At 44.1% G+C, this 26,029-nt stretch overlaps 2 protein-coding genes across 2 annotated transcripts; one reads left to right on the top strand and one right to left on the bottom strand.

The window, feature by feature from the left end:
* The first annotated feature begins 572 nt into the window (after window positions 1-572).
* On the top strand, window positions 573-6,082 carry DND1 (DND microRNA-mediated repression inhibitor 1). Its single transcript, XM_066624483.1, has 5 exons — window positions 573-714; window positions 906-940; window positions 2,507-2,615; window positions 3,653-4,114; window positions 5,649-6,082. The coding sequence occupies exons 1-5, from the start codon at window positions 573-575 to the stop codon at window positions 6,080-6,082; spliced, it is 1,182 nt and encodes a 393-aa protein (XP_066480580.1).
* Window positions 6,083-8,912: 2,830 nt separating this feature from the next.
* Window positions 8,913-19,367, bottom strand: WDR55 (WD repeat domain 55). Its single transcript, XM_066625179.1, has 8 exons — window positions 19,350-19,367; window positions 16,782-16,930; window positions 15,042-15,142; window positions 14,087-14,174; window positions 12,461-12,640; window positions 11,841-11,940; window positions 10,970-11,139; window positions 8,913-9,996 (listed from the first exon to the last, which is right to left on the bottom strand). The coding sequence occupies exons 1-8, from the start codon at window positions 19,365-19,367 to the stop codon at window positions 9,672-9,674; spliced, it is 1,131 nt and encodes a 376-aa protein (XP_066481276.1). The 3' UTR covers window positions 8,913-9,671.
* Window positions 19,368-26,029: the final 6,662 nt, after the last annotated feature.

Raw genomic sequence — 26,029 nt, 5'->3', positions numbered from 1 at the left:
CATGTCTACTCAGAAGTAAGTGAACGCAACTCAAACCAGGATGAGCAGATGTAGGACATCCAAGAAAAATGAAGGACATGACAAAAATCAAAGCTAAAAGCACTCATGTACTGTATGTGGATTTCACGTGGTTAATTTAAACACGATACAGTATAATTAAACTATATTACATTTTTATTACATGTAATTTATTAATTCCAAGAAGGCTTGGCACTGCCTTGCAGGGGCCACTCACAGGGAAAAGAAGGACATCGAAGTTCTTTTCCAGGACATCAGGCTAAAAAAAAAGGACATGTCCTGGAAAAAGAGGACGCCTGGTCCCCCTGAATTCAAACCCTTCTCTCCTTTTGGGGATCATCTGCCTGGAGAAGAGTTCTGCAGAACTCCACCCAAAGAGGCTGCTTTATGTCTTTTTTTCGGGTTTGTCCCACCATCACCCTATTGTGGGGTCCTTGCTCTAACACAGAGAGACCTAAGGTGTTAGGGTGCTACCCCTGAAAGGCACACGCGTGATGCCAAGGGAGGCGTAGACGCGCCCAATCCGAAGGCGTTCCGAGGCAGGCTGCCCATGGATGGCGGCGACCAAGCCCAATCCGGAGAGGCTTCCACGCACGCCGCGCTCCCAGCGGGCTATAAAAAGGAGCCGCGGCTGGTGCGAGGAGGGTGTGGCTGTGAAAGGAGCGCCTGGGCATCCCGGAGCGTCTGGCCATGGAGGTAGGGGAGGGGAACTTCTCTCGTGGGGTCTTTTCAGCCCCGTGGTAGTGGGATGAGGAAGAGGAGGAGAACTGGGATTTATTCTTTGGAGAGGGTGCTAGAAAAAGCCTCTTGGGGCGGGGGTTTGAGTAAATTCTGCTCCAGAGTCACTCACTAACCTTAATGATGCTCCTCTCTTAACTTCTTGCTAGTCTTAGGCTACAGTCCTGTCCACAGTCTCCTTGGAGTAAGCCCCACTAATGGGACTTATTTCTGAGTACACATGCATAGGATTGTGCGGTAAGGCTCCAATCCTATCCGCACTTGCTTGGGAGTAAGCCCCATTGACTCTAATGGGACTTGCTTCTGAGTAGGCGTGGGCTTCTGAGATGGGTGGCTGTGTGTTGTAAATCGTAATTCCTGTGTTTCACTGCATATAATCTTAATCCTAGCCGAGCTCCAAAAGAGCAACATTAAACAGGAAGAAATGCACCAGTGTTTCAGCACTGGGGAAAAGGAGGCAGAGCCACTCTTGATCCTTGCACAACTTTTGAATTCTGCTTTGGAGTCAGAATTTAGTTGGAACCAAGCTCTTGGCTTGTTGAGGAGATGTGGGATCTACATTTAGTATAAAAGTGTGTTTTTCATATTCCATCATGTTATGGCTACTTGGCACAAAACAATAGAGAGGACACTATTACTATTTTGTGTAATCACTGTTAAAACGTTTTTATTTTAGGCACCACAGCTAAGGCAAAAGCAATGGTTCTCACATCTGTTGTTTTTTAGTTACATTTTAACATTTGCACATTTTGAAGAGGAAGGGGGGAAAACTATGTATTTTAACCTATCCTAAGCCTCTTGAATGGGGGGGGGGAGAGACAGGGGGAAAGATGCTACAAAGATAAATAAGATAAAGTTATCTTGTTCCCCAAGATAAATAAAGCCTCTTTGTCTGACAGTGGAAATGGTTATCCAGACTCAATTAGCTTACATGCACCAGATGCTCATATTTTCAGGTTTCTCTCTGCAACAAAAAGGACTGCTAGGGGCTTTCCATTCACCAAAATCTGCCAGAAATTTAAGGACCCAGTCCTAACCAACTTTCCAGTGCTGAAGTACAGCCTCACTTGATACTCAATTTTAGTGGGTGCCCCCTGGTTCTGGCATTGTGTAAGAGGAAAAGAACATCCCTCTATCCCTTGCATTTATTTTATTTGTTTCAATCATGTCCCCCTCTGGTGCCTTTTTTCTAGACCAGGGGTCTCCACACCCTGGCCCGTGGACCATACCTGGCTCTCTGGAGGATTTTATACAGCCCATACAGTTCCTCAGTCTCTCAAGGCTAAAAATAGTTCAAAAAACTTATTTTTGATTGTTTAATATGGCTAAAATAATCAAAAGTTAAAGTTAAAAAGCAAACTAAAAATTTAACTTGGGGTTAACTTGGGGTTAATACGCATTAGGAAGAGTAAAATAAGTTTTTTGGTTTGACCTTAACCAGGTTAGTGGTAGGGTTTAAAAAAAAACAAACATTCTGAGTGCAGTTGTTGTTACCATAGTTTTTATGAGGTCCCTACTCTGGTCCCTTTTTTTGACCTGTTGCTTGAAAAGTTTATGGATAACAGGCTGTCTCTGCAGGTGTATTGAGAGAAAGACCAACCCTGTTGGTCAGGGTTGGGTGAAAGGCGGGACCCACAGTTTGAAACCACTACCTTAGTTTCATTCATAGAGTTGTTGGAATGAGGTGTCTGAGAGGTCTTAGAGATGGATGCGAGTTTATCTGTGGTGTGCTTGGTATGTTCCTTCTCAGACTTGGATAAATCAGGAGAACAAAGCTTCCCTCCAGACTTGGGTGAAAGAGACTGGAATCCAGTTAGTTCAGATCAATGGCCAGAGAAAATACGGGGGCCCTCCACCAGGTATGTAGTGAACCCACATCCTGTGGGCCTTGCAATCTATATAGAAAATAAAACGTGTGCTTTAGCTTGGCTGCTGGTAGCACCATCAGTGAGCCAGGAGGCTGCATCCTTTCCTGTGAGGTGCATCTCCCTGATCTCTAATGGAAATTAATTGCATGAAATCTTTCTTCTTCTAGGAACAGTTCCCAACTAGTTCCTGTCCCTAGGAGGACAGGTCTGGTTTTCTGTAGCAAAACCAATTCGTGTTCATTTTATGCAGATGTATACTAGCAATCTGGTACTGCATAGTGTCCAAGAGACTGAGCAGGACTTCCTTGGTTTGAATCTCACTTCTGCATGACCAATGAGAGAGGGGGTCAGGGGGTAAATTGTATCCAGGCCAGAGGTTGAAAAGGGGCCCCATGAACCAAAGGAGAGCGCAAAATTTCCTGGGATCTTACATTTTCCAACAGGGGACATGGTGGTTGCAGGTGGTACCTTGAACTTGGATCCAGGGTCAAAAAGAGGGGTTAGGGAGCCAGAAATTTCCTGGGATCTCAGAAAATGTTTGCATATATTGTGTGAAGACTAGCATTCACATTTATGTAAGCCTGCATAGTTTTATGTATTGTAATTCATAGAAATTATCATCCAATTATTGTATGAAATTAGATCCAATGGAATAGGGAAGCTGCCCAAAAGAAACTTTGTACCCCTTGGTAAAATGCCTGTCAGAGACCTGCATCTCTGCCTTGAACTTGTCCAGTGGCTTGAGGAACGCCTCTCCCCCTCTGCCTCAGCTACAGCAGGGGGGTGATAGCTGCTGATCTTACAGGTTGACTGTAGGGATTACAACATAATGCATTGGATGTGCTTTGAAGACTTGAAGGTGTTATACAAACGCTAACTGGTGGTGTGACTCAAGTCACAGTGTGTATTCTTGCTCCCTGGTGCTGGAGTCTTAGTAAAGAGACAGTGGCAGGGTTCCTTGCATCCTGACAGGGTAACTTGACCACTTCCCTTGAGCAACATGTTTTTTTCTCTTGCTCTCTGTACAGGTTGGGTTGGCAGCGCCCCGCCATCTGGGTCAGAGGTTTTCATAGGGAAAATACCTCAGGATATCTACGAGGATAAACTAATTCCTCTCTTCCAAACTGCGGGAACACTCTATGAATTCCGTCTGATGATGACATTCAGTGGGCTGAACCGTGGCTTTGCCTATGCCAAGTACACCAACCGGCACAGTGCCCAGAAGGCTATTGCCATGCTAAACAATACTGAAGTCCAAGCCGGCTACCCCATTCTGGTCTGTAGAAGCACTGACAAGTGTGAGCTCGCTATTGATGGCTTGTCTCCCACTGCAAAAGAGCACCAGCTTCTCTCCATGCTTCAGGAACTTACTGCAGGAGTCCTGAACATCTCTTTGTACCCCAGCCCTTTTAGGAAGCAGAGGCAGCTTGCAGAAGTGAAGTATGCCTCTCATCAGGCTGCTGCAATGGCTAAAAAAGCTCTTGTGCAAGGTATGTACCTGATGTTTGAAGGGTCAAGGCCAACTGCCAAATGCTAGAAATGTGGTTTGGTAGAACTGCCTTATTGATGACACCCTCAAGGAAATGTAGACTGGGTCTGCACGTTTCATAGAGTGAGAATTGCAGATTGTTTCACTGCAGGTGAGGGAGTGGTCATATTTTGGAATGTCTCCTCATGTGAACAGACAAACAAACAAAAAAAACATGGTAGTAAATGAGCATATTGGAGGAAAGGCTTAATGCAGATCTCCCCTGGTTTGCTATGTGGAGTGTACTTCCAATTCATGTGGGAGTACAGGTCCAACCTATTTATACATGGATTTTTTTATACACTGATTTGACTCAACAGGAATGGCCACTGCAAATGAGAAGGAATGTGCTGATCCCTGGAGAAGGGGAAAATGCACCCCTTTAAAATCAGTTTAAAAAACTGAACAGTCCTTTAACAATAGCCAGGGCAGCTGGCTGACAATCCATCAATCCTTCTCTCTCCAGGCAACCCCTCCCTTCCCCCCTATAGTGAAAGAAAGGTGATCACTTTGCATTGGTGAAGGGAGGGGCTGAGTGAAGTGCCTTTCTAAGCCTTGGAGGAGGACTGATTGATGGATTTTCTTCTTAATCTCTTACATCACAAAGGTCAGCAAGGCTGTTTTTAAATCACTGGAGCAAAGAAACTTTGTTTTTTAAATTGATTTGCTTTAGTGCGTTTTTTGCCATCCACAAAAAACACAAGTGGGAAAGTGAGTAATTGACTTGAATAATGAGGCTCAACCTATATTCTGAATTGCCACTGCCCACCTGCAGTCTGAAGTGGAAGAGTCTAGATCAGGGATGTCAAACTCATTTTATACAGAGGGCTGAATAGCATTCATCATGCCTGCTGAGGGCTGGAAGTGATGTCATTAGGCAGGAAGTGATGTCATTAAACAGGTCATAACCAAAAATAAGCACTTTTTCACACTTAGGAATTCATTAGCTGCAAATGACAGATGAGAAAATGCGCAAATGTTGACCATATTTCAAGATATGAGAGAGCCCCATTTTCTTGTTGACTGCCCTTTCAGCAGAAATTCCTTAGCACTGTTCAGCAGCTGAGAGCCTGAGGGCCAGATAAAAAGCTTCTGTGGGTTGCATCTGGCCCCCGGGCCTTATGTTTGACACCCCTGGTCTAGATATTCACTGCACTTGATAATTGCATAGGATCTAAGGGCCACATTAAAACATGCATGCGAACACATATGATGTAAGGGCGCTGCCAACTAGAAGCTCTTCTCTCATTCTCTCTGGCCCCCTCCTAAATAAACTGAGTGATGAGGTGGTGACCATTGTTGGGACTAATTCACACAAGAAAGGGAGGTTAGCTTTTATGATTATTTTTAAAAGGCAAAATGCACCCCTCTGAAGGAGCTTTTGAATTATCCTGGTTTTTGTCCTGTCTTTGACATGGCACATGTACTTGTGTGGAGATGACTGTTGGATATGCCTATGTTAGAAACCAAATGAAAGTTGTTTCCTCTCTATGCAGGTAGTTTGTCCCTCTATGGAGACCAGGTTGAGGTGGACTGGCTGAAACCAAACATAAAGCAGGAACTCCACAATGCCTCACTGCAAGACTTCCCAGAGGTTCTGCCATCTCTAGATTCTGAGAGGCGCATCCCCAGCCAAGGGCCTTCTGGGCTAATGGACTGCCACATGCTTCCAGCAGAGGGCACTAGTATGCTGGCCTACTTGAACTTCCAGTGTGAAGAGCGACATTTGGGGGCTCCTGTATTCCTTACAAAGTGTGTGCAAAGAACCCGTGGAGGCTGGTTGAGGTTTTGGTTCCAGGTGGTCATTCCAAGATATCCATCTCCCTTTAGTGGGTTCATTTGGCTCAAGCAAGATGACTCTACTGTGGAAGACCATGAAATGGCTAAAAATGCAGTGGCATTCCAGCTACTCAAGTGCCTGGGTAAGTGACTGGGGACAATTATCCTGGTATAATCCAAAGCTAGCATAGTCCTTCAAAATGCCTATTCTCTTAACATAAGTACAACTGCCCCCCTATATCTACATGTGGGGGCATGTGTACACATATAGGGGGGCATATGTACTCCCACATGCCCCCCTATATCTACAGGGAAAAACCTTGGGAGGATAGATTTTTATATTTGGTATGTAGTAATTAAGACGCAGTAAGCAAGATTATACATCCAAACATAGTTTTTTAATTCACACACTTATCTCAGGTCTCTCTTTCTCCATCACCCTGTCCTTTCCCCAATAACTCTTCTTCCTCTCCCTTTCTACCAGAGCCTTCTATAGACAAATGTATAGGAAACATAAGAAAGAAACTGCTTTATGTTCCTTTAAGGAAAGAACTTACCTGCAACAGTAGGTACGTTTGAGAAGATGATGAAGTAGAATTTCATATATAGAAAAACCATATATAAACTGAATTGTAAGGGATGGGCAAATAAGCAGTCTTCAACAGAGACTGCTTATGTACCCACCCCTTACAATTTCCTCTCCAGAGAAGTGAGGGTGAATTTTATCATGTGCTGTCGATCTGTACCTCTAACCCTTTGTGCACTTTTAAAAAATTAACAGTGCAGGATGAGGTATAAAGTATAAGATAAACCAATGCACTTCACACAGCTTGCTAGTGTATAAACACAGCATTAAAAGAACCAGGTAGGAGATTTACTCAATAGTGGGTTGACAAGGCCCTCCCCCTGCTTTCTTACTGAATTATAAAAAATCTATGATTAATACCTCTATCTTGCCTTTTCTTTCTCCATTGGGATGTGCCCATGGCGGTAACCAGAAAAAAAAGCCCACACAAACTTTACCCATGTGGGTTAGAGCATTTTTACTGTGTGCAATTCTTATGTGGGCTTTTTTCATAGAACTGGCCATAGCAGTTATGTGTGTGTGTGTGTGTGTAACAGACTAGTTATTTTAACAGATTAGTAGAATGCAAAAATAGGGGATGGGGAGCCTCTGGCTCTTTCCTCCCCCCCCCCCCCAACACTACTAGTTGTTTCTGTTTGTGCAAAAGCTACTCAGGAGACCCTTGAGTAGCATGGGAGGCTGCTATGGAAGAGGGAAAGGGTGAAAAATTTTGTAGAGATCAGCTTCATTGAGCACTCTCACTCTTTGGAAGCAGCCTAGTGATAAACTGTTATAAACAGCTACTTCTTTGCATCTTCTGTTGCTTTATCTACATGAGTTGGATAATTATATGAAGTCTTCTAGCAGGACCACTTCATGATTACTGAATATGCTTGACTAGGCTACTTGATCTATGTGGCTTTTGCAGTATCAGACACTGGTGGGGGGGGCGCCTTAAGTGATTACATCCTGATCAGTATATGCATCTACTATTTTTTTTCCTTTTTGCAACCTCATAGGGAAGGCTATACTTGCCATGGCTGCTTCTGTAACTCTGTTTATCTTTAATGAATCCAAGCACAAAAATATAGCTCTTAGCTTCACATTAAAATAAAATGGCATTGTGTGATGAGGTTTTCCAAAGCAGTCAGTGTGCTGCCTGTGTAGTAAGTGAGATGCAGCTGAAGTACCTGAACGATGATTCAGGTTACTACATCATGAATGTATTTGGTGAACAAAGGACCACCCCTTCTCTCTGAAGTGTGTCCAGGAAGGGGAGGAATCTGGAAGTAGGATTCTTGGAGATGGTGGGAAAAATCTGGAGCCTAAACTATTAACTTCTTTCAACAGGCTGCCCAGTTGTTTGAATGAAGAATATCTTGCAAATGTACGAGAGGCCCATGTAAAGCTGGCTTTACTGGATGAACCCTTGTGGAGGAGGACCTGTGTTCCTTTTTTTCATTTGGAGATCAGCTGGCTTTGAAAGTTTGGTTATTCTAGTGTTCTAGTTATATTTTAATGTTTAGACATAGTAGTTTTTAAGTGTCTTGTTGAGTATTCCTTTGAACAGCCTCTATAGTTTTGGGAACAGATGCATGCTGAGTTTTGCAAAGAGCACGAAACAGTATCTTTCAAAGTGGAAACCTACTGGGCAAGATGCAAAACCCCACCTATGGTTCCCATCTTCTTTTCAAAAGCAAGGGCTGTTTCCTTCTTTTATGTTAAATTATTGTTTGTGTGTTAAATATTGTTTTGTGTATCTAATGTTTTCATTTTTGTATGACAAAGTTGGAATTTGCTGTTTGGCCAAATCCTCTAGGATAAGGAAAAGGACAAGCTTTCTGGTCATGTAGCAATTTTTGGTTGCTTCTCGTAGCCTTGTATCTCTAGGTGATCATGTTGCAAAAGCTACGATTTCAAGTTGGATCCTTGTTTCCCGATGCCTAACATTGCTGCAGTAACAGCCAAGTGCCTTTTAACATTACAAAAAATTATGCCCAATGAATGACTAAAGTGTATGAAGGTTTCAGGAAAGGAGATGCAAAGTCCCTCATGAAACTCTTCTGCCTTCTTAAAGCACATTTAAAAATTGCAAGCATGTAACTCTGGAAACTGGCACTTTTAATATTAAAAATGTTTTTGAAGCCATGAAGGTGCAGTGTCTGTTTCTCAAGTATTACAAGTAGGTATCTGACTTAAGATCTAGATTGCCTGAAGCATAAGCCTCACAGCAGAATTCTTTCTATGCAGAGGGTGTTAGGCTTGATTCTGCAGAGTCACTGTTCTTGTGCAGCCCATGTTTGGAGGGCCTTCAGTTGCTATACAAATGAACTGTCTTGTTGCATGAAAGGTACTAAGACACTGAACCTCCCCCACATTGCTTACAAGTTCCACCATGGAAGAATGATGCTATATAAAGGTTTCTGAATGGTTTTATTTTGTCTGGCTTAGGCTCTCCTAAGGTGACAATTAGTTAAGTGTCCCTAACTTCATAATTCACATTGCTAGTACAGATTGATCTTAATTCCACTTCTAACCAATTACAGAAAAGCAATTCCTCAACAACGCTAAAGGGCCCCTATTTGAAAGCAATCTTTGCTGGGTCTTGCAGCTGTTGTTTCAAAGAACGACAAACATTTTGGCCTATCCAGATTATCTGTTTAATTGGTTTAAACCTCTTCGGCCTCTTTACTGGAGGAAAGCAGATGTTCAGACAGTTCATACGTAGATCAGTAACTTGGTTGCTTCCTAAAATATTTAGGAACCAAGACGAGCATTAATCCCATTTAGAAACAACTGCTGTAGCCCTACTGTGTTCTTTTCCTGATAGAAAGGGCAAACAGGTGTCCTTTCCAACCACACTGGCTGGTATGTATCACTAGAGATTTCTAGTGTCGTCCTGCCTATTGCACAGGCAGAAATGTGCAATATTTCTCATTACGGACTGCAGAGATCCAGGCAGAATCTCTCACGCTAAGGTATGCTCTGCAGTATTGATCTAATTAGGTTACCTGAGTTTTCACATAAGAAACCCAAACTTCCTGCTATTTGTTCTAGAGAACAGCATGGACACTTCTCTCAGCTGAAATCCCTGCAAAAATAAGTTCAAGCAGGCTGTAGTCACAAGGGTCTTTTTGAGGAAATAAGCCCCTCATTTATAATTGGCATATATCTTTCAATCACTGTCACTCTCAGTAGCACTATTGTCCTCTTCCTCCTCTGGTCCTGCTGCCTCTTCTCTTAAGCCTGCAAAAAAATCCTCCCCACTTCCAAATGCTTTGCGACTCAAAGACTTCAGTTGTCCACTTTTCTTCTTTTTCTTCCTGTAATCGTCTACAATCATTGAGTTAAGTGAGGAGATGTCCCAGAACTTCACCTTCTGATCGTGGCTGCAGCTGGCCAGAAACGAGCCAGTGTGACACTTGGCCAGCTGTTCAATAGGCTCTCCCACGTGCTGTCCAACACTGCCTATCACCCGACTTGGCAAAATGTTCACTGCCCTAGAACAAGAAGCCTGATTAGTAAGAAGCCACTAGCCTTGTAACAGCACCCAGAAACTGTTTCATTCTGTTCTCACTCTAGGATGTTTGAGGCTGGTGGGGGAGGGGGAATTGAATAGAAAGCTTTTAATTAACCACTTCCATGGAGCTGACTCAAGTAACAATGAGTGACTAACTTTAGCAGACAGTGGAGGAATGTAAAAATGGAGCCAGAAAGAAGGAAACATACATTACATTACCATATCAAATGTCAAATCCAAATCAGAAACTGCCTTCAAAACATGAGGACCTTTAGACTCTTGTTTAATCAAAACACTTACGTAGTGTTAGTACGGGAGTGTCAAACAGAAGGCGGAAGCAATTTATTTGGGCCCTGTTATGATTGGGCTGTCTCATATCTTCAAATTAGATCAAGATTTGCTCATTTTCTCTTCTGTCATTTGCAGCTAATGAGTTTCTATGTGAGAACAAAGTGCTTTTTTCTGGCCATCATCTGCTTAATGATGTCATTTCCAGCCGTCAGCAGGTGCAATGAATGCTATTCAGCCCACTGCATGAAATGAATTTGACACCCCTGTGTTAGTACATCTGCTTCAGATATGTCCAATCAACTGGTCTAACTTTAGTCCACTCTACAGGTATTAGGGCAGGAACTCAACCAGCCACCGGTTCTCAGATAGCTTTGCCTGGTCTAGGGAATCTGTCTAGGCAAGGGAGTACAGCCCTTAGAGAAGGTGTGACCTCCACAGTTCCACTCACTTCAATATTCTGTTTTTAGTCATCTCCTACCAAGAACTTTCAATCAATTATCTGTTTAAAATGGCTACAGATTTGTGAGAGTAACAGGACATAAATTCTTTAATATAAACAAAATAAAGTCCCATTCCCATCCCTAACCCCACACTTCTGTAGTGTTTACACATGCCTTAGTAGAAATAATAGATAGTTGCTTTCCAGTTGAACAAAGTATCACCTGATGACTCCATCAGTAGAGCCTGTGCAAACAATGCTGTCTGTTACAGGGACCATGCAGTCAATGGACTCTGCCTTCAGTGCAAACCGGTCACTTGCAGCACCAAAACCGTCCCAGTTGAAGAGGTAAATGGTCCCTTCGCTGGAGCCACATGCCACTTTCCTTCCTCGCTGGGCAAGAAAAAGAATATAACTTAACTAGACATTGAGACTTACCTCCCCTTATTAGACATGAGTAAGAGAGAATGACACCTGTATCTTCTCTAAAACAAGTGCGGCCAACCTGTAGCATGCATGCCACTTAGTGGCCCACAGACACTTTCTAAATAGCATATGCAAAGCCACCTATATACAATTTTAATAATGTCAGGGAGTTGACTCGCCTGCATCAGGCAACAGGCCTTGGAGTCCCTCCTGCAGGCTATGGACTGCAGCCAAGTCAGCAGGGATACTTGACAGCTTTGCACAAGGCCTGCTGGGGCATTACCTGAGCAGCGTACCAGCTGGTGCTTCCAGGTATGCCAAGGCATGGCAGACCAGCACCCTGCCAGCAGCAAGTTCAAGATTTTGTCTACATAAAAAGTGGCACATGGCATGCTACAGGTTGGTCACGCCTGCTCTAAAGCAACCCAAATGATATCCTGATTGTTATGCTGCAGATTAACTCAACAGGAATTCTCAAATTGAGTTAATCTGCAGCATAACAATTCAGTTCAAGAATTGGTAGGAAAGTGCTTTGAAGTCCTCATTACCATCTGCACCAAAAGCAGTCTAGCCACAGATCAGTGGTCCCTATCATGATCCTGTACCTCTCTTTTAAAGCCACTGGTACAGCAGCCCTTTCTCATGGGTCACTGAGCAACAGCACTGACCTTCATCAGAGAGATGGCTGTCAAGTCTCCATTCTGAGGCTCTGACAATAGCTCAAAGCGCCTTCTTCTGATGTTGAAGACTCCCATAGTTCCATCACCACTGCAAGAAATGAAGTGGCACATAGTACAATAATTCCCAGCAGAAAACTGTTTCTGGACAACTGCCGTGTTTTAGATCCAGAGGCATCACAGAAGGAAACTGAACCTATCATAAAGGCCCTTGGAACAGAGAGAAAAGGCACCAGACTGTGGATCAAACAGGCTTGGCCTTCCTCTGAAGGAGCAGTCAAAGAATCTTCATAATCCCCTGCTAATTGGGTAAGAGGCACTTTTTCAAGTGGGTGCTCCTTTTTTAGCAGGGGGAAAGTAACTGGCCCACCTCACCCCAGCACTGTCTGTTTTAGTGGCTGTCTGCTGGTATTCATTTGCATCTTTTTAGATTGTGAGCCCTTTTGGGACAGGGAGCCATTTAGTTATTTGATTTTTCTCTGTAAACCGCTTTGTGAACTTTTAGTTGAAAAGCGGTATATAAATACTGTTAATAAAAATGTTAATAATCATCCAAGGGGAACAAGCCTTACCCACTGACCCATGTGATTAACAGCAGAACAGATGAGTACCTGGTGGTGAGCAGCAGTTTCTTGTTTCCATCTATGGCCATGTCACTGATATACTCCTCATGCTGCTTCATCTCCATGATGGAGGTGCCCTTGCGCAGGTCCCACACCTTCAACTCACCACTGTCATCTCCCGTGGCAAACAAGTGCTCATCTATCACCAGCAGGCAGTTCAAAGCAGAGCTGTGGAAATCCCAGAAATTTAACAGAACAGCCAATAGCTAACCAAGGAATTAATAGAAACCTTATTCCCCCCCCCCCCAGCCATCACTACCTGCAAGGTCCCTGAGGAGTCTCCAAAAGGTCACAACATTTGCACAGCACCTCCGGTGTGAGCACAGGGGCTATGGGGGGGGGGGAGAAACATCTGGGAACCTTTCTCTGAAGGGCAGATAAGAGGCCTAACAGTGACTGTGCAGAATCTACACAGTACCTTGTAGATCAATCTGATCCTATGATTATGAAGACCTCTTTTCACAGACCCTATTTAGAAAGTCATCTATCTGGCGAGTGAACTGTAGAGGGCAAAGATAAATTTTATTGTGAAATTGGACTATAGTCCTCTTCATGAAGTGTAATCCTTAGTGGGCAGTTATATACAGTATATACGTACATAGGTATAGATACATTATATGCTGCTACCAGTGTAGTACTTCTCTGAAAGGGGTTATTTATAAGATTATTTAGCTTCTTATTAGAGATGCATTACAACTGACAGAAAAGCTTTTCTTAAGCAAATGCACACTGTTTTTTGCAGGCTGAGCCCATGCATGCCCTACTCAAAATCAAGTCCCACTGACTTCAGTGAAGCTTATTCTTATATAAGTATGCAAGACAGCAGCATTAGGAAAAATGAGGAGGAGACAAAGTTTAGAGTCAGGATTAGCTGGAAAATAGAAAACTTGATAGGGAGTTGTCATCCTTATGGTTCCAAAAGATTTCAGTTCCTTTAAAAACAAAAACCAACTTGCTTCACTTTGGTAGTAAACTTTCCTAGACAGGGACTTAAAAATAGGCCAACATCCATGCTTTTCCCACATTTTGGTTTTTGTACCAGAAAATGTAGATGCTGTAACGTTTTTTAAAAGAATCATCCAGTATTTGGGGAGAAAGATATACCTTAAAAATTAGAATGGATAAGAGAGAGAAAAACACCATAAAATTAACTGCAGAAAAAAAGAGTATAAATAACTTTAAAATGCTATGTTAATTTAACCTAGATAAAGCTCAAGTTTTTATACAGTCTAAAGAAAACCAATTTGTTGAAAACCAAAAGCATATGTTATAGTTCCAGTACATGACGGAGCTGGATTTCACAGCTGGCTAAGAGACAAACAGTTGGCTACTAAGGCCAGTCTCTGGCACAAACAAAATATAAGTATTCATCAAAAATATGCGGGAGTGCGTTCAGAGCCAAAATAGCTCTCACAGTAAGAGCAATAATGCTGACACACTGGGTAAAGCCTCAGATCTCACTCCACCAAACACCCCAGGACTGCAAAGGAATGGGAAACACTGAAAGGACTGAAGTGAGCTAGTTGTTTGCAAGCACCCAGAAGATTAGAAGTTAAGTTCACAGATTTTCAGATGGTAACTGGGAAAAACTAGGAAGTGGTCCCAAATGCTTACTTGTGAGCCTTGGAGAAGCGTTTCACCAGACGACCCTCCTCCACATTCAAGATATGAATGGATTTATCCTTGGATACTGTGAAAAGCTCTAGAGAACAGCAAAACACACATACGACTACTGTGTACAACTGCTGGACTCCACAGACAGTATTTGCTTGAAACATGCAGACCAGAGAAAAGAAAATTAAAGATACCATCTCGTCTCACCTCCCACTACCAGCAGCTGTGCTATATTGCTCAGCACTTACCAATTCATCATGCTTTCAACACATAGTGTAAGGAACACTGGCACTACACATTCCTAGTACACTGGTGCCTAGAGCATTCTAACTAAGAATCCTATCCCTTCCATACTACCAGAGTACACGCTGCATCCTGTGGAAGGGGGCAGTCTGGAAGTCCTTTGTTAAAAGTCTCTTGCTCGTATATAGGGCTTATTTCTGCATTTTCTATATCCAGTAAGATGTTATAAGCCTTTGACAGAAATCCTAGACTTAATTGGTCCCTTCAAAATATGTTCAAGGAAGACAGTTTCTTTCTGTATTCAAACACTTATTATAGATAAAAAGTTTTAATCTGCAATTAATGTAGTGAGGGTTCTTCCATAATCTCTGAGAACATGTCACTTTCTGACTACATAGATTGTTCTAGCTAGAACAACCCCTAAATGGACAGTCACTGTTTATGCTATTTTAAAATCAATGCTTTTAAAATAGCATTCATGTTGATATAGCAAAATCATGTTGATTTTATAATAGCATAAAGAGTGAATGCGGTAACATTCCAATTCATCTGGTATTCTTAGAGTTTAATCTGAAACTTTGTGCTCCACTCAAATTCAAACAACTGTAATTACTACTTCTACTTCTCCAGCACAAGCTCTTCAATGTTCACTTGAATTTAATTCAAAGACAGTGCACAATTAGCTGCAAACCCTGAGGAGAGAAACACTCACTGTGTCCATCATGGGAAAAAGACACTTCCCGGCAGGATTTTAGGTGATGCCCTGAAGACCAAAGCTCCTTATTCCCACCTTCCAGACAGGAGTATGAATACCTGCAATTTAAAAAGAGGGGAGGGGAGTTTCAGAAACCTTCTCTCTAAACAAAAAGATCTTCAAGGTGAAGTGCAAAACTATTACAGAGCAAACAGAACCATAATACCTAGAGATGAAATTTGAGAAGTACTGGTAGATGTTGCCTGCCATTGCTTTCATTTCATTTTAGTTCAAGGTGTGCAAGGAATAGTGCTGGGCACATGCCAGAAAAGCACAGCCCAGGCTAGTAAGGTGGTACTAGCTCCAGGACAGATGGCAAGAGGCCTTAGATCCACAGGTCAAGAGGAAGGTCACACTTTTGATTGTCAGAAGCAAGCAACCCACCCCTCCAATCAGGATGGTTTGGCTGGACTGCTCCAAAATTCTCATGAATTCTCCAAAATTTTCATGAACAGTAATGTGTTGAAATTTGACCATATCACACAAACCACCTCCTAGAAGCCTCCTGACTTGGGAAAAATAAGTGGTTAACAAAAGAAGGATCCTGACCCTAGCTCTCCTCACCAACGTGATGGCTAAACTCAATCAAGGAGGCATGTTACTGAACCAAAAAACATCCTGAGCTAGCTACTACACCCTCAGCCACATGCAAAGGCAGCACCCAACAAGGGCCATCAGCTAACTAAGAAAAGTTCCTTGATGAGTTCATTCTACAAAAGATCCTACAGGTGAAAAACACAAGCACAAGGGGAAAGGAATAGGTTAGTAGGGGCAGGACTGGAAGGGGAGAAGGCTTCTAGCCCTTAGGTGACTTCAAAAGAACCTTCACAGGCCAGGGATGAGGATGCAGGGGTAGAGGCTGAGAGAGAACAAGGTTGGCAATGGAGATGAGCCCCTCCCAAGGAGTACAAGCAACCCCAGAAGATGGAGGAGGGCATTTGGTGGGCCACTGTGAGATACAGGAAGATGGACTAGATGGGCCTATGGCCTGATCCAGTGGGGCTGTTCTTATGAGGAAGATTAAGGGTGGCTTAATTCCCTCCCTGATCCTCTGAAATCTGACAACATGGAGCCAACCTTGGACAAGGCAAGATTTCTCCAATGGGCCAGAATCCAGGGTATTATCTGATCCCAAGGGTGTGATGCTGTTGCTGCTGCCCTCAGGGGCTAAAAAGGGAAGATGCATATGACCAAGTTTACCATCTGTATCTGCTGGATTGAATGTGATGGCCATAGGAGCCACATGGCAGGACATGGACTAGAAACTTTTTTGTTCTCAATCAGCATGGCTACTCTTAAACAGAACAATCAAAATCTTCTGGAAGATTTTGGAAGAACATTATCCATAGTTGCAATATTTTCTTCGCACATTTTCCTCTGGAACTTCCTTTTTGCCACTTTCTAGTCAGAAACGAGGATGATGGGATCTCTAGAATTTCATGGAATAGAAGACTTCCAAAAACTTCATCTCAGCTTCTTCATTTTTTAAATATCAACCCATTGGCTTAGACAGCCACATCATGAATATCTGTCTCCTTCCACAATGCAGACTTGTCAGCAAGATAAAATCTTGCTGCCCCCACACTGTTGGTGGGAGATGACAGGAAAGTTCCCCATGGCCCTTACCTGCATTGACCTATGCAAGAGCTCACCCAGATATGTAGTCAACACTTTTGTTTTCCCAGAAGCTGTACTCACAAATAGATATCACCATCCACATCTCCAGCTGCTATTATATCCTGGCTGGGGTGAAAGGCAATGGTGTTTGCTGCTGCTTCAAGGGAAATATCGTCAGGGGTGTCTCGAAGTCTAGGCTCACATTGTGCTTCCTCTTCATCTGAACATGCCTATTGGGTGAGAGGAAAAACATTTTAAAAGAACCTCCATAAAGTTGCTACAATTAGCACCTCCCAGTGAGCTCACCATCATTCACATATCAGCTGGTACCCTTAAGGTTCATGCATACATACATGAGCCCCACCAAACAGTCAACAATACAATACAATGACAAGATGATGATGATGATACTGCACGTTTCCTCTGGAACCTGGTACCTGGAACCTGGTACAGCATGAGCACTTCACATTTTATCTTGGTACCCTTACAGCAACTCTGAAATTATTATCCCCACTTGACCGGCGAAGGGGGGGAGAACACTAGGGCTGAGAGGAAATGGCCTGCCCATGGCCACCTAGGGAGTGAAAGACAGAGTGAATCAGAGGAAAGTTCTGATTCACAGTTCAGTTCTTAGCCATAATGATACACCAGTTCATGACAAGATGTTAAAGACTATCACCATTATCAAAACCAACACACATGAGTGCCAAAGGCTTGCATTTTTAAATGAGCCATTATAGATTTAACACCACAGCTTTTAAATCCCCTAAGATTACTTTCAGAGATCTTTCAGTGGAGTCAGTCTATTTTCATTCAATCCATGCCAATCAGTAAGTGTACAGTGGAGAAATCAACTGACACACAAGCACACATGAACCAGCCCATCTATCAAACTCACAAACCCTGGTTATCCCATTGTCAAGTCTGCACTGTGTAAGGGCACAGGTATTCAAGCTGTGGCTACCTGAGTTAATATTTAAAATAAGAGTGCAGAGATGAAGTTTTTGGAAGTTTTCTATTCCATGTAATTATTCCAGAGATCTCATCACCCCCATCACTGACTATAATGTAGCAAAAATGAAATTCTGCAGGCATTGCATCACTGGAAGTAAACAAGAATTGCAGCTGCTGAGGAGGTCAGTTACAATTGCCACTGGATACACTTATGGGGATGAGGAAGTGTGCTGCAGGTAGTAAATAAGGACGGCGGAAACCACAATAGTGTAGCACTCAGCTGAGGGCCCGGGCATTGTCTCCTGTCTCTACGTCAGGGGTCTCCAAACCTTTTGGCTAGAGGGCCACATGAAATATCTGGCACAGTGCTGAGGGCTATATATAAAATTTAAATAAATAAATTAGAGATGGAACTTAGATGAATGAATAAATGAATGAGTGAGCTCATTCACTTAGCCTCTCTGGCCCTCAGAACACCCTCCAGATGCAATCAGAGCACTGCTCTGGTCATGTTCAGTCGAGTGGGCCAGAGGCTTTCAGGGGACAAAAGGCTGGCCGCGGGCCGGATAGAGGCTCGCTGCGGGCCACATCTGGCCCCCGGGCCGGGGTTTGGAGACCCCTGCTCTACGTCAAACACACAAAGATGAGGACTATGGATAAGTGAAACAAGCATCACTGGCCTAGCCCCAATAAAGAGTTTTGCCCCACCCCAACTCAGTCAAATCTTTCTTTGCTTATCCATCATATCCATCCTCATCTGGCAGCTTCCTTTTCATGGTGCCTAAAAACCTAAAATCTCTCTCTAGCCTGGATGAAGCAGGCATACTCATTGCACAACTGCAATACGAAACAAGAGCAGTTGGGCTTGGACGGGGGGGGGGGATCACAGACGGGGAGTTAAAAAGAAGAGACTCATTTGTACTTCATGGAGGGATAGGAATATATTTTTCCTGGACTGATATACTATCCAACAAGATTATTCCTTGCAGCACCATCCTGTGCATGCTTACTCAGAAATAAGTGCAATTTTGCTCAAAGGAGCTTACTCTCAGGTCAGCATGCATAAGAGCATAAGCCTGGCTGGATCAGGGCAAAGGCCCATCTAGTCCAGCCTCCTGTATCTCACAGTGGCCCACCAGATACCCCAGGGAGCACACAAGTGACCAGCATCCCAGTGCCCTCCCTTGCATCTGGCATGCAGAGAGAGCCTAAAATCAGAAGGTTGCACAAACCCCCTCATGGCTTGCAACCTGCGATGGACTTTTCCTCCAGCTATTTGTCCAGTTTCCTTTTAAAGGCACCCAGGCCACATGCAGCCACCACCTCCTGTGGCAAGGAGTTCCACAGACTAATCACAGGCTGGGTAGTGCATCATAAGACTGCACTGTCACTAAAAATTTCACAGTTTTCAGTTCCATCCTCCCCATATGTTGCTGTGGTCCACACAGCCAGGGCTGGGGGCCTCTTTCTCAGCAACCCTGCTGCAGCAGGAGGAGCATGGCCGCTGCACCGCTCCATGCAGGCAAGCAGCAGAGCCCGTCCACCTTCCCGGGGCTGAGCAGAAGGCGCGAGGAAAGAACCAGGCGAGCCTTCGCAGGGCAGCTGCTAAGTACCGCCAGCCCCGAGGTGGCACAGAGGCTTCTCCTCTTAAAGGAGCCGCAGCTCCCTTGCTAGGAAGTGCGGAGCGGTACTCACGTGCGCCGAGGACGCCATCGGGCCGGAAGGAAAGGAGAGCTCTCGCTTTCTGGTCTACAGACTCCATAGACGTAGGAAAAGCATAGACTGGCAACGCCATTGCGTCAAGACGGGACTAGCTCGCATGCACAAAGGGAAAGAGGGAGGAACTGGCCATAGGAAACCGTGGAAGCATATAGCACCCTAGCCTACGTTTGAAAGGGCAGCAGCACGTGTTTACCCCATGTGAACCTACTACTACCTACTGCCACAGGTGTAGTACACATTTGATCCCTGTTGCATATATGCAACGTTGGGCAGAAATGATTTAAGTATTCGGTATCAGCAAAGATGGGTGTTCATTGTCTAACGCAAGTCATGTGGGAAACAAGGTGGGTTTGTGTGTGTTGTTCTTACACATTAAAAAAAAATTGTCCTATGGATGAAAAGCCCTTGCTTAGCTTACTGCCACCATCACCACCCCTGCGGGAAGGAGGCAGGGTCTGAAAGAGAAAGGATCACAACAGCCCTGCAAGGTCGTCCAAGGTTCAAAGATTGGATAGATGGATGGATTGATGTTGTCCAATGAGCAAACAGAATAAGGTCTTTATTAGACCAACCAAAAGAAGACACAAGGTTATCACAAGACCCAAGCTTTTAGGTTCTACCGGATTCTTCATCCGGCCATATTGAAAACTTCTTATGCATATCGGTTAACCTGATGAAAAATCCTATAGGATAATTCCCTATAAAGGTATGACTCTCATTTGTACTGTGGATTTTTCCTCTGCTGGACTAACACGGTCATCAACGAGCTTGGCTGCAATCCTACGAACACTTTCCTGGGAGTAAGCCCCACTGAACTCAACAGGGCTTACTTCTGAATAGATATGCCTAGGATTGTGCTGTCGTTGTTTGTATCGGTTATCATGGGACACACACACTGCAGTGTAGTCACAATGTTGTTATAGGAGTACAGTAGTGGTTTTGGTTTTTAAAGGGAAATGTAGGGAGGCTGGAAGGGGGTTGTGCGTGCCTGTGTTGAGAGCAGGTCCTCCCTCAAGGAGCTTCCAATAGAAGACGAAAGAGGGGGATGGAGAAAGGGCTGAAAGCAGATGGAATTGTTGCATTATACATAGTACATAGTAGCCTATTAAAAGTACAGATGTGTAACATTTCTCCTACTGAAGTCACATACCACGGCAGCATCAAGTCTAATATATTTTTTTAAAAAAATTGAAATGAATTGGGACCCACCTGAAATTGGCTCGCGACCCATCTAGTGGGTCCGTACCTACAGTTTGAGAAACTGTCTACACTGTTTGCTGGTCTTACTGGCAGCTTCCATGTTCTTTGGAGGCTCCAGTGGGCGATCACCCTGCAGCAGAATCCCATGTGATTGTCCCAGGGGGCTTCCTTCTCTTTGTTTGGTTCCATATAAGGGACATGTAGTGGAGAGGGTGGAGTTGGAGAGTCCAGCTGCAAGGGACTCGCAAAGGGAGACAGCAGAGGGGAGCAGCAGTTAACAGGCGTCGCATAGGCGATTGCTGCAGTTTGATGCCCTTTCACTTCGTTCCAGGATAGAACCTAAAGCTGGATTCAGCTTGAATGAGGCAGAGAAAGAGTTAATGGCTTCTCTCTGCTGCAATTACTTGCATAAACCATGTTCCCCCCCTCCTGCACCCCATCCCTTTTTTTAAAAGGATCCTGCGCTTGAAGCATCTGTTCAGAAATGACTGCTGCTTACAGTAGTGAAAGATCCTTCTGCCCTGGGGCTGGGAATTCATCAACTGCAGCTTACTTCCTGGAACCCCATTGCAGAAAAGCTTCTTATATGCTCGCCGCAGCCCTTTGCTCTCGGGCCGGCTTAGCCTAGCGGTTACTTCGACCTCATACCTGCATTTGAAGTCTAATCCCAGCTTGCTGGTGGTTCGAGTCCCGCGGGCGCTTCCTGGCCTTTTGGATTCTTTCCCAACACTTCTTATTTTATGCAGAAGTGTATTTAATTTATTTAATTGCATGCAGGTCTCCCCCTTCTCAAGCTTCTGCAGCACTTTCTTTCCAAAGAAAAAGGACTATTTTTTAGCTAGTTGGTCCTCCCTTTAAACAGCATGGAGCTCAGGAAAGGGTGTTGGTGGGAACGCTTCTTCTGCCTTGGTAGAGAGGAAGAGCTTCCTATAGTGCGAATGAACTGAAGTAGACATCCCTGAGTTGCAGTGGGGCATTCTGCTGGGAAGGGGGGGTGTCAGTGCGCCTTAGGATGTGTGTGTGTGTGGTGCTCTGGGGTATTTCTGATACTTTATGATCCTTCTTTACCATATTAGAAGTCTCTTGGTAGAATGTGCCTTTCCAAGGGCTGGGAGTGAGGAAGGGGCTGTTTAGTACCCAGTGATGAGAACCAACCTCAACGTTCCAAGGTGACCAGACAGCAAGCCTTGAAGTTCTATTCCAGGATTCTTCATTCCCATTCACATGGGAAGCTTCTTTGGCTTATCAGCTACCCTGATGAAAAGTCCCATAGGATAATTCTTGATAAGGGTATTTTGTACTGTGGATTTTAACTCTGCTGGACTAGCATGGCCATCAACGAGCCTTGCTGCAATCCTACGCACACGCTTTCCTGGGAATAAGCCCCACTGAACTCAACACGGCTTACTTCTGAGTAGACATGCCTAGGATTGTGCTGTAGCTGTTTGTCAGCCCAATCCTATGCATGTCTACTCAAAAGTGTCCCATTAGAGTCAATGGGGCTTATTCCCAGGAAAGTGTGGATAGGATTGGGCTGTGAGTCCGCTATTATGGGGACACACACAGACCAATTCTAGCCACACTTTCCTGGGAGTAACGCCCATTGACTCTAATAGGGCTTCTGAGTAGACATGCATAGGATTGGGCTGACACACACTGCAGCATAGTCACAATGTTATTATAGTAGTGGTTCTGGTTTTTAAAGGGAAATATGGGGGGGGAGGGTGCGGCTGGAAGGGGATTGTGCGTGCCTGTATTGAGAGCAGGTCCTTGCCCCCAAGGAGCTTCCAATAGAAAGCGACAGAGGGGCATGGAGACAGGGCTAAACAGCAGAAGCAGATGGAATTGTTGCGTTCGGCTGACTTCAAGGCAGGTATATGAAGAAATGGGAATGAAGGGGGGTGGTCTCCAAAAAAGAAAGTAGTGCAGGAGTTGGGGAGGTCCTGCAGAGGCGGTGCTGCGGTCAAGCTGGCAGTCAGACAGCCCCTTCTCTGGGCCCTTCTTGTTCCTTTTTCCCCAACCAATCCTGTGGAAGGATCTGAGTTAGGAAGAGTTGATTGTGCAGGAGGGGAAGGTGTTACTTTTTCCAGGGACTGCGAAGTTGTCCCTTGTTTGCATCGTCACTTCCCTTGAAAGCTTCTTGTATCACTCTCGTTTGCTTTGCTTCCCAGAGCAGTTTAGCCCAGCTGTTCCTTCGTCTATGCAGCACGAAAGCGACTCCCATTCGAGCTGCAGTGAGTGTGGTTCGAGTCCCGTGGGCGCCTCCTGGTCTTTTGCTCCCTGCAAATCTGGGAACATTGCTTCATTTATGCTCACATTTATGTGCCACGCTACATAAGAGCTTAGGAAGAGTTGATCCTGCTGTGGGAAGGAATGTTGTTACTACACAGGACTTTCTTTGGGGATAGTAAGATCATTTCTTGTTTGTGTCGTCACTTCCCCTTATATTCTTGTACAACTCCAGCAAGCTCTAACATCCGGGCCGGCTTAGCTCAGCGGTTCCTTCGCTGCAAAACTGAGTATCGTAATTGCTGGTTCTCCAGCAGTTCGAATCCCGCGGGCGCTACCTGGTCTTTTGTTCTCCAATGCTATCACCTATGACTGATAGGCAGTGCAATCACCTATGAGCATGTCTGCTTTCATGCTTCCCTTTATATACACCACCACCTAAGCATCTGCACCAGTGGTTGTCAAACTTTTCAGCCCAGACCCACCTTTTAGAGTGACAATCTGTCGGGACCCACCAGAGGCCAGAAGCGACATCATCAAGCAGGAAAATTCTTTAACAAACCTAGACTGCAAACCCTACCCACACTTACCCAGGAGTAAGCCCCATTGACTATCACTGTTAAAAGCATATACGCTGTAGTCTGTTAAAAGTATGGATCTCCCCAAATGCAGTCACATACCATGTTGGCATCAAGTCCAATAAACAAAATATTGAAATGAATGGGGACCCACTTAAAATTGAGTTGTGACCCACGTAGTGGGTTCTGACCTACAGTTTGAGAAACACTGTTTCTCTGTCTGTCTACACTGTTCCCTGATGTTATTGAGATATCGACATGTTATTTTGAGGCTGTAGTGAGTGACTGTGCAGCAACCAGAGTCCCTTGTGATTAGAACAGAGGGCTTAATTTGTTTTGTTTTATGTAAGGGGCATGTAGTGGGAGACACAAGTCTCTACTCCAAGGAACTTGCAGAGACACAAGGAAGGAGAGGGAACAGGAGCGTACAGGGGACGAACATGTGATTACTGCAGTTTTATACATTTGGTTCCAGAAGAACAGAACCCCTGACTGGAACCCCCCCACATCCGTGGGCTGTGTCCCTTTTCGTGTTGTGCACTTTGAGCATGTTAAGAAATTACCACTATTCCATATCATGGCAGATCATTCCACCTTGGAGGAACACAAATCCATCTACCACTCGTTTTGTCAAAGCCCTTGCAGTAAAGGTTCTTGTATGCATCATGCGCAGATGATCGCCTTTGGGGCAGCCTAGCCTAGGGTTACTTGTCATAACCCCAGCTAGCTGGAGGTTCAAGTCCCACAGGTGGTACCTGCCCTTTTGGTTCTTGCCAATTCACCAACACACGTCTAAATTGACAATTTTATGGATGTATTCCACTGCTCAAGTTTCAATATCTTTTTTACCACAAAGAAAGAAAAATTTAATGCCAATTTTCCTCCCCTTGAACAAAGAGCACAAGGTTCATGCAGGAGAGCTGTTGGTGGTAATGGCTCCTGTACCTTGTTGGGGGAGTGGAAGGCCTTCCTAGACTGTAGTGAGGTCACAGCTGAAGTGGGCAACCCTGAGTTCCCTTTCCATGTGCTCTTTCTGTATGCATTTCATGGCATGACTCTGTGGGGAAGGGTTTATGGTGTCCGTGAGCTTTATGATTGGGGTTTTTTTTTTCTGTGTGTGTGTACATACTATACTGATGTTTCTCCTTTTTTAACCATATTAGAAGTCTCTTGGTAGAATGTGCCTTTGCTAGGGAGGGAGGGAGGGGCTGTTTTACACTGAGTGATGAGAATTGGGGTGCCAACTATTCCCCAAGAGCAGCCAGAAGATTCCCAGTTTTTTGCAAAAAATTCCTAATGCCTAAAACTGTATAAATTATGGAACAGTTCATTTAAAATGTGTGCATTGCTAATATATAAGCTTTAAAAATATGCATACATCTAAAACTAAATAGACACATTTTTCATTAGTTTTGGCAATTTATTCAATAGCAAAATACAAATTATTTTGGGATTTACAACTACATGAAAACATGATAAACTCAGGTATAATGAGGCACATATGGACCAGTTCACAAACAGAAAATTAATGTCAAGTGTTCAAAATAATATTGAAAGAATATTAAAGCAAAAATAATAACCTGTAATTCATTTCAGACAATGTGCATTCACATGTAATTACTGGTTGAGGGCATGCAAAAACTGCAGATTTTCACTCATGTATTATCACTCAACACTGATTATCAACATGATAGTCATTCAGTCACTTAAGTGTAAAAAAATGATACACCAAGGATTAATGAACATTCCCAATTTTGTATGTTTAAAAAAATCCTCATTTTAAAAAAATTGAGAATTTTTCCCCATATCATATCACTGATACAGGGAGTTATGGCAGTGGGAGACAAATGTAGACTCACCCAATTGTAGCTATTCCTTTGTTTCATTCCTCTCCTAGCAACATGGTTTTCAGGTGCTATAACCATGGCTCCTGCAGGCTTAAGTTGCTACTGCATAATGCCAAGTCATTCAAGAATAAGCTGTCTGGGAACTTATCTTGGATGTGCAGGATGATCTGACTTATATCATTCAAGCCTGGCTGGAGGAGCAGCTTCCTCCAGCTCTATCCACCAGGTTTTGGGATACTCTAGCAGCCTTGTCTACAGGGACGCAGAATCCTGATGGTCTGTTGTGAGTCCATCCTACAATCCCAATACAGCATCCAGTCCAGCAGTCATCTGAATGTCTGCTTTTGAAGTTGGGAGTCCCAAGATAGAATTGAGATTTGATTGGTGTATCACCTGCTCTACTGCCCTACTGTCTCCCTGCCCAAGTTGTTGGGGGTAGTCTCTGGTATGGTTGTCTCCTGTCTCCATAGGCCTATCTCAGTTAATATCTGCTTCAGGTCATAGTGTGGGTTATTTGTAGATCTGGTCTTTACTAACCCCTGGGGGCTGGGGATAAGAATAGGCCCTCAGTTTGGCTGTACTTGTTGTAAGAGGCGATTAAGCAGCAACCGGGTAGATGGGACTCAATTAGCCTGAGAAGGCAGCTCATCTGAGAGAAGGAAAACTCTGATCCCAAACCTCCACTGCCTTGTGGCTACATCCAATTATGGAAAAGGCTTCAGGAGTCAACCTCGAGGCAAAATCCGGAGCCAGAGTCCCTGAGGCAGTTCATGGCTGAACACAGTAACGTTCTGGCAAC

Source organism: Tiliqua scincoides, chromosome 4 (assembly GCF_035046505.1).
Source record: "Tiliqua scincoides isolate rTilSci1 chromosome 4, rTilSci1.hap2, whole genome shotgun sequence".
NCBI lineage: Eukaryota > Metazoa > Chordata > Lepidosauria > Squamata > Scincidae > Tiliqua > Tiliqua scincoides.
The sequence above is the reverse complement of the archived record's forward strand: the minus strand, read 5'-3'. Positions and strand labels throughout refer to the sequence as shown.

Excerpts from the sequence above, each read along its gene's own strand:
- DND1 (XM_066624483.1), top strand. The coding sequence starts at position 573 with ATGGCGGCGACCAAGCCCAATCCGGAGAGGCTTCCACGCACGCCGCGC. Across the intron at positions 941-2,506 it reads CTGTCCACAGTCTCCTTGGA|ACTTGGATAAATCAGGAGAA; the intron begins GTAAGCCCCACT and ends GTTCCTTCTCAG. Across the intron at positions 4,115-5,648 it reads TAAAAAAGCTCTTGTGCAAG|GTAGTTTGTCCCTCTATGGA; the intron begins GTATGTACCTGA and ends CTCTCTATGCAG.
- WDR55 (XM_066625179.1), bottom strand. Across the intron at positions 11,941-12,460 it reads AAACTGCTGCTCACCACCAG|TGGTGATGGAACTATGGGAG; the intron begins GTACTCATCTGT and ends CATTTCTTGCAG. Across the intron at positions 11,140-11,840 it reads CAGCCATCTCTCTGATGAAG|CGAGGAAGGAAAGTGGCATG; the intron begins GTCAGTGCTGTT and ends TTTCTTGCCCAG.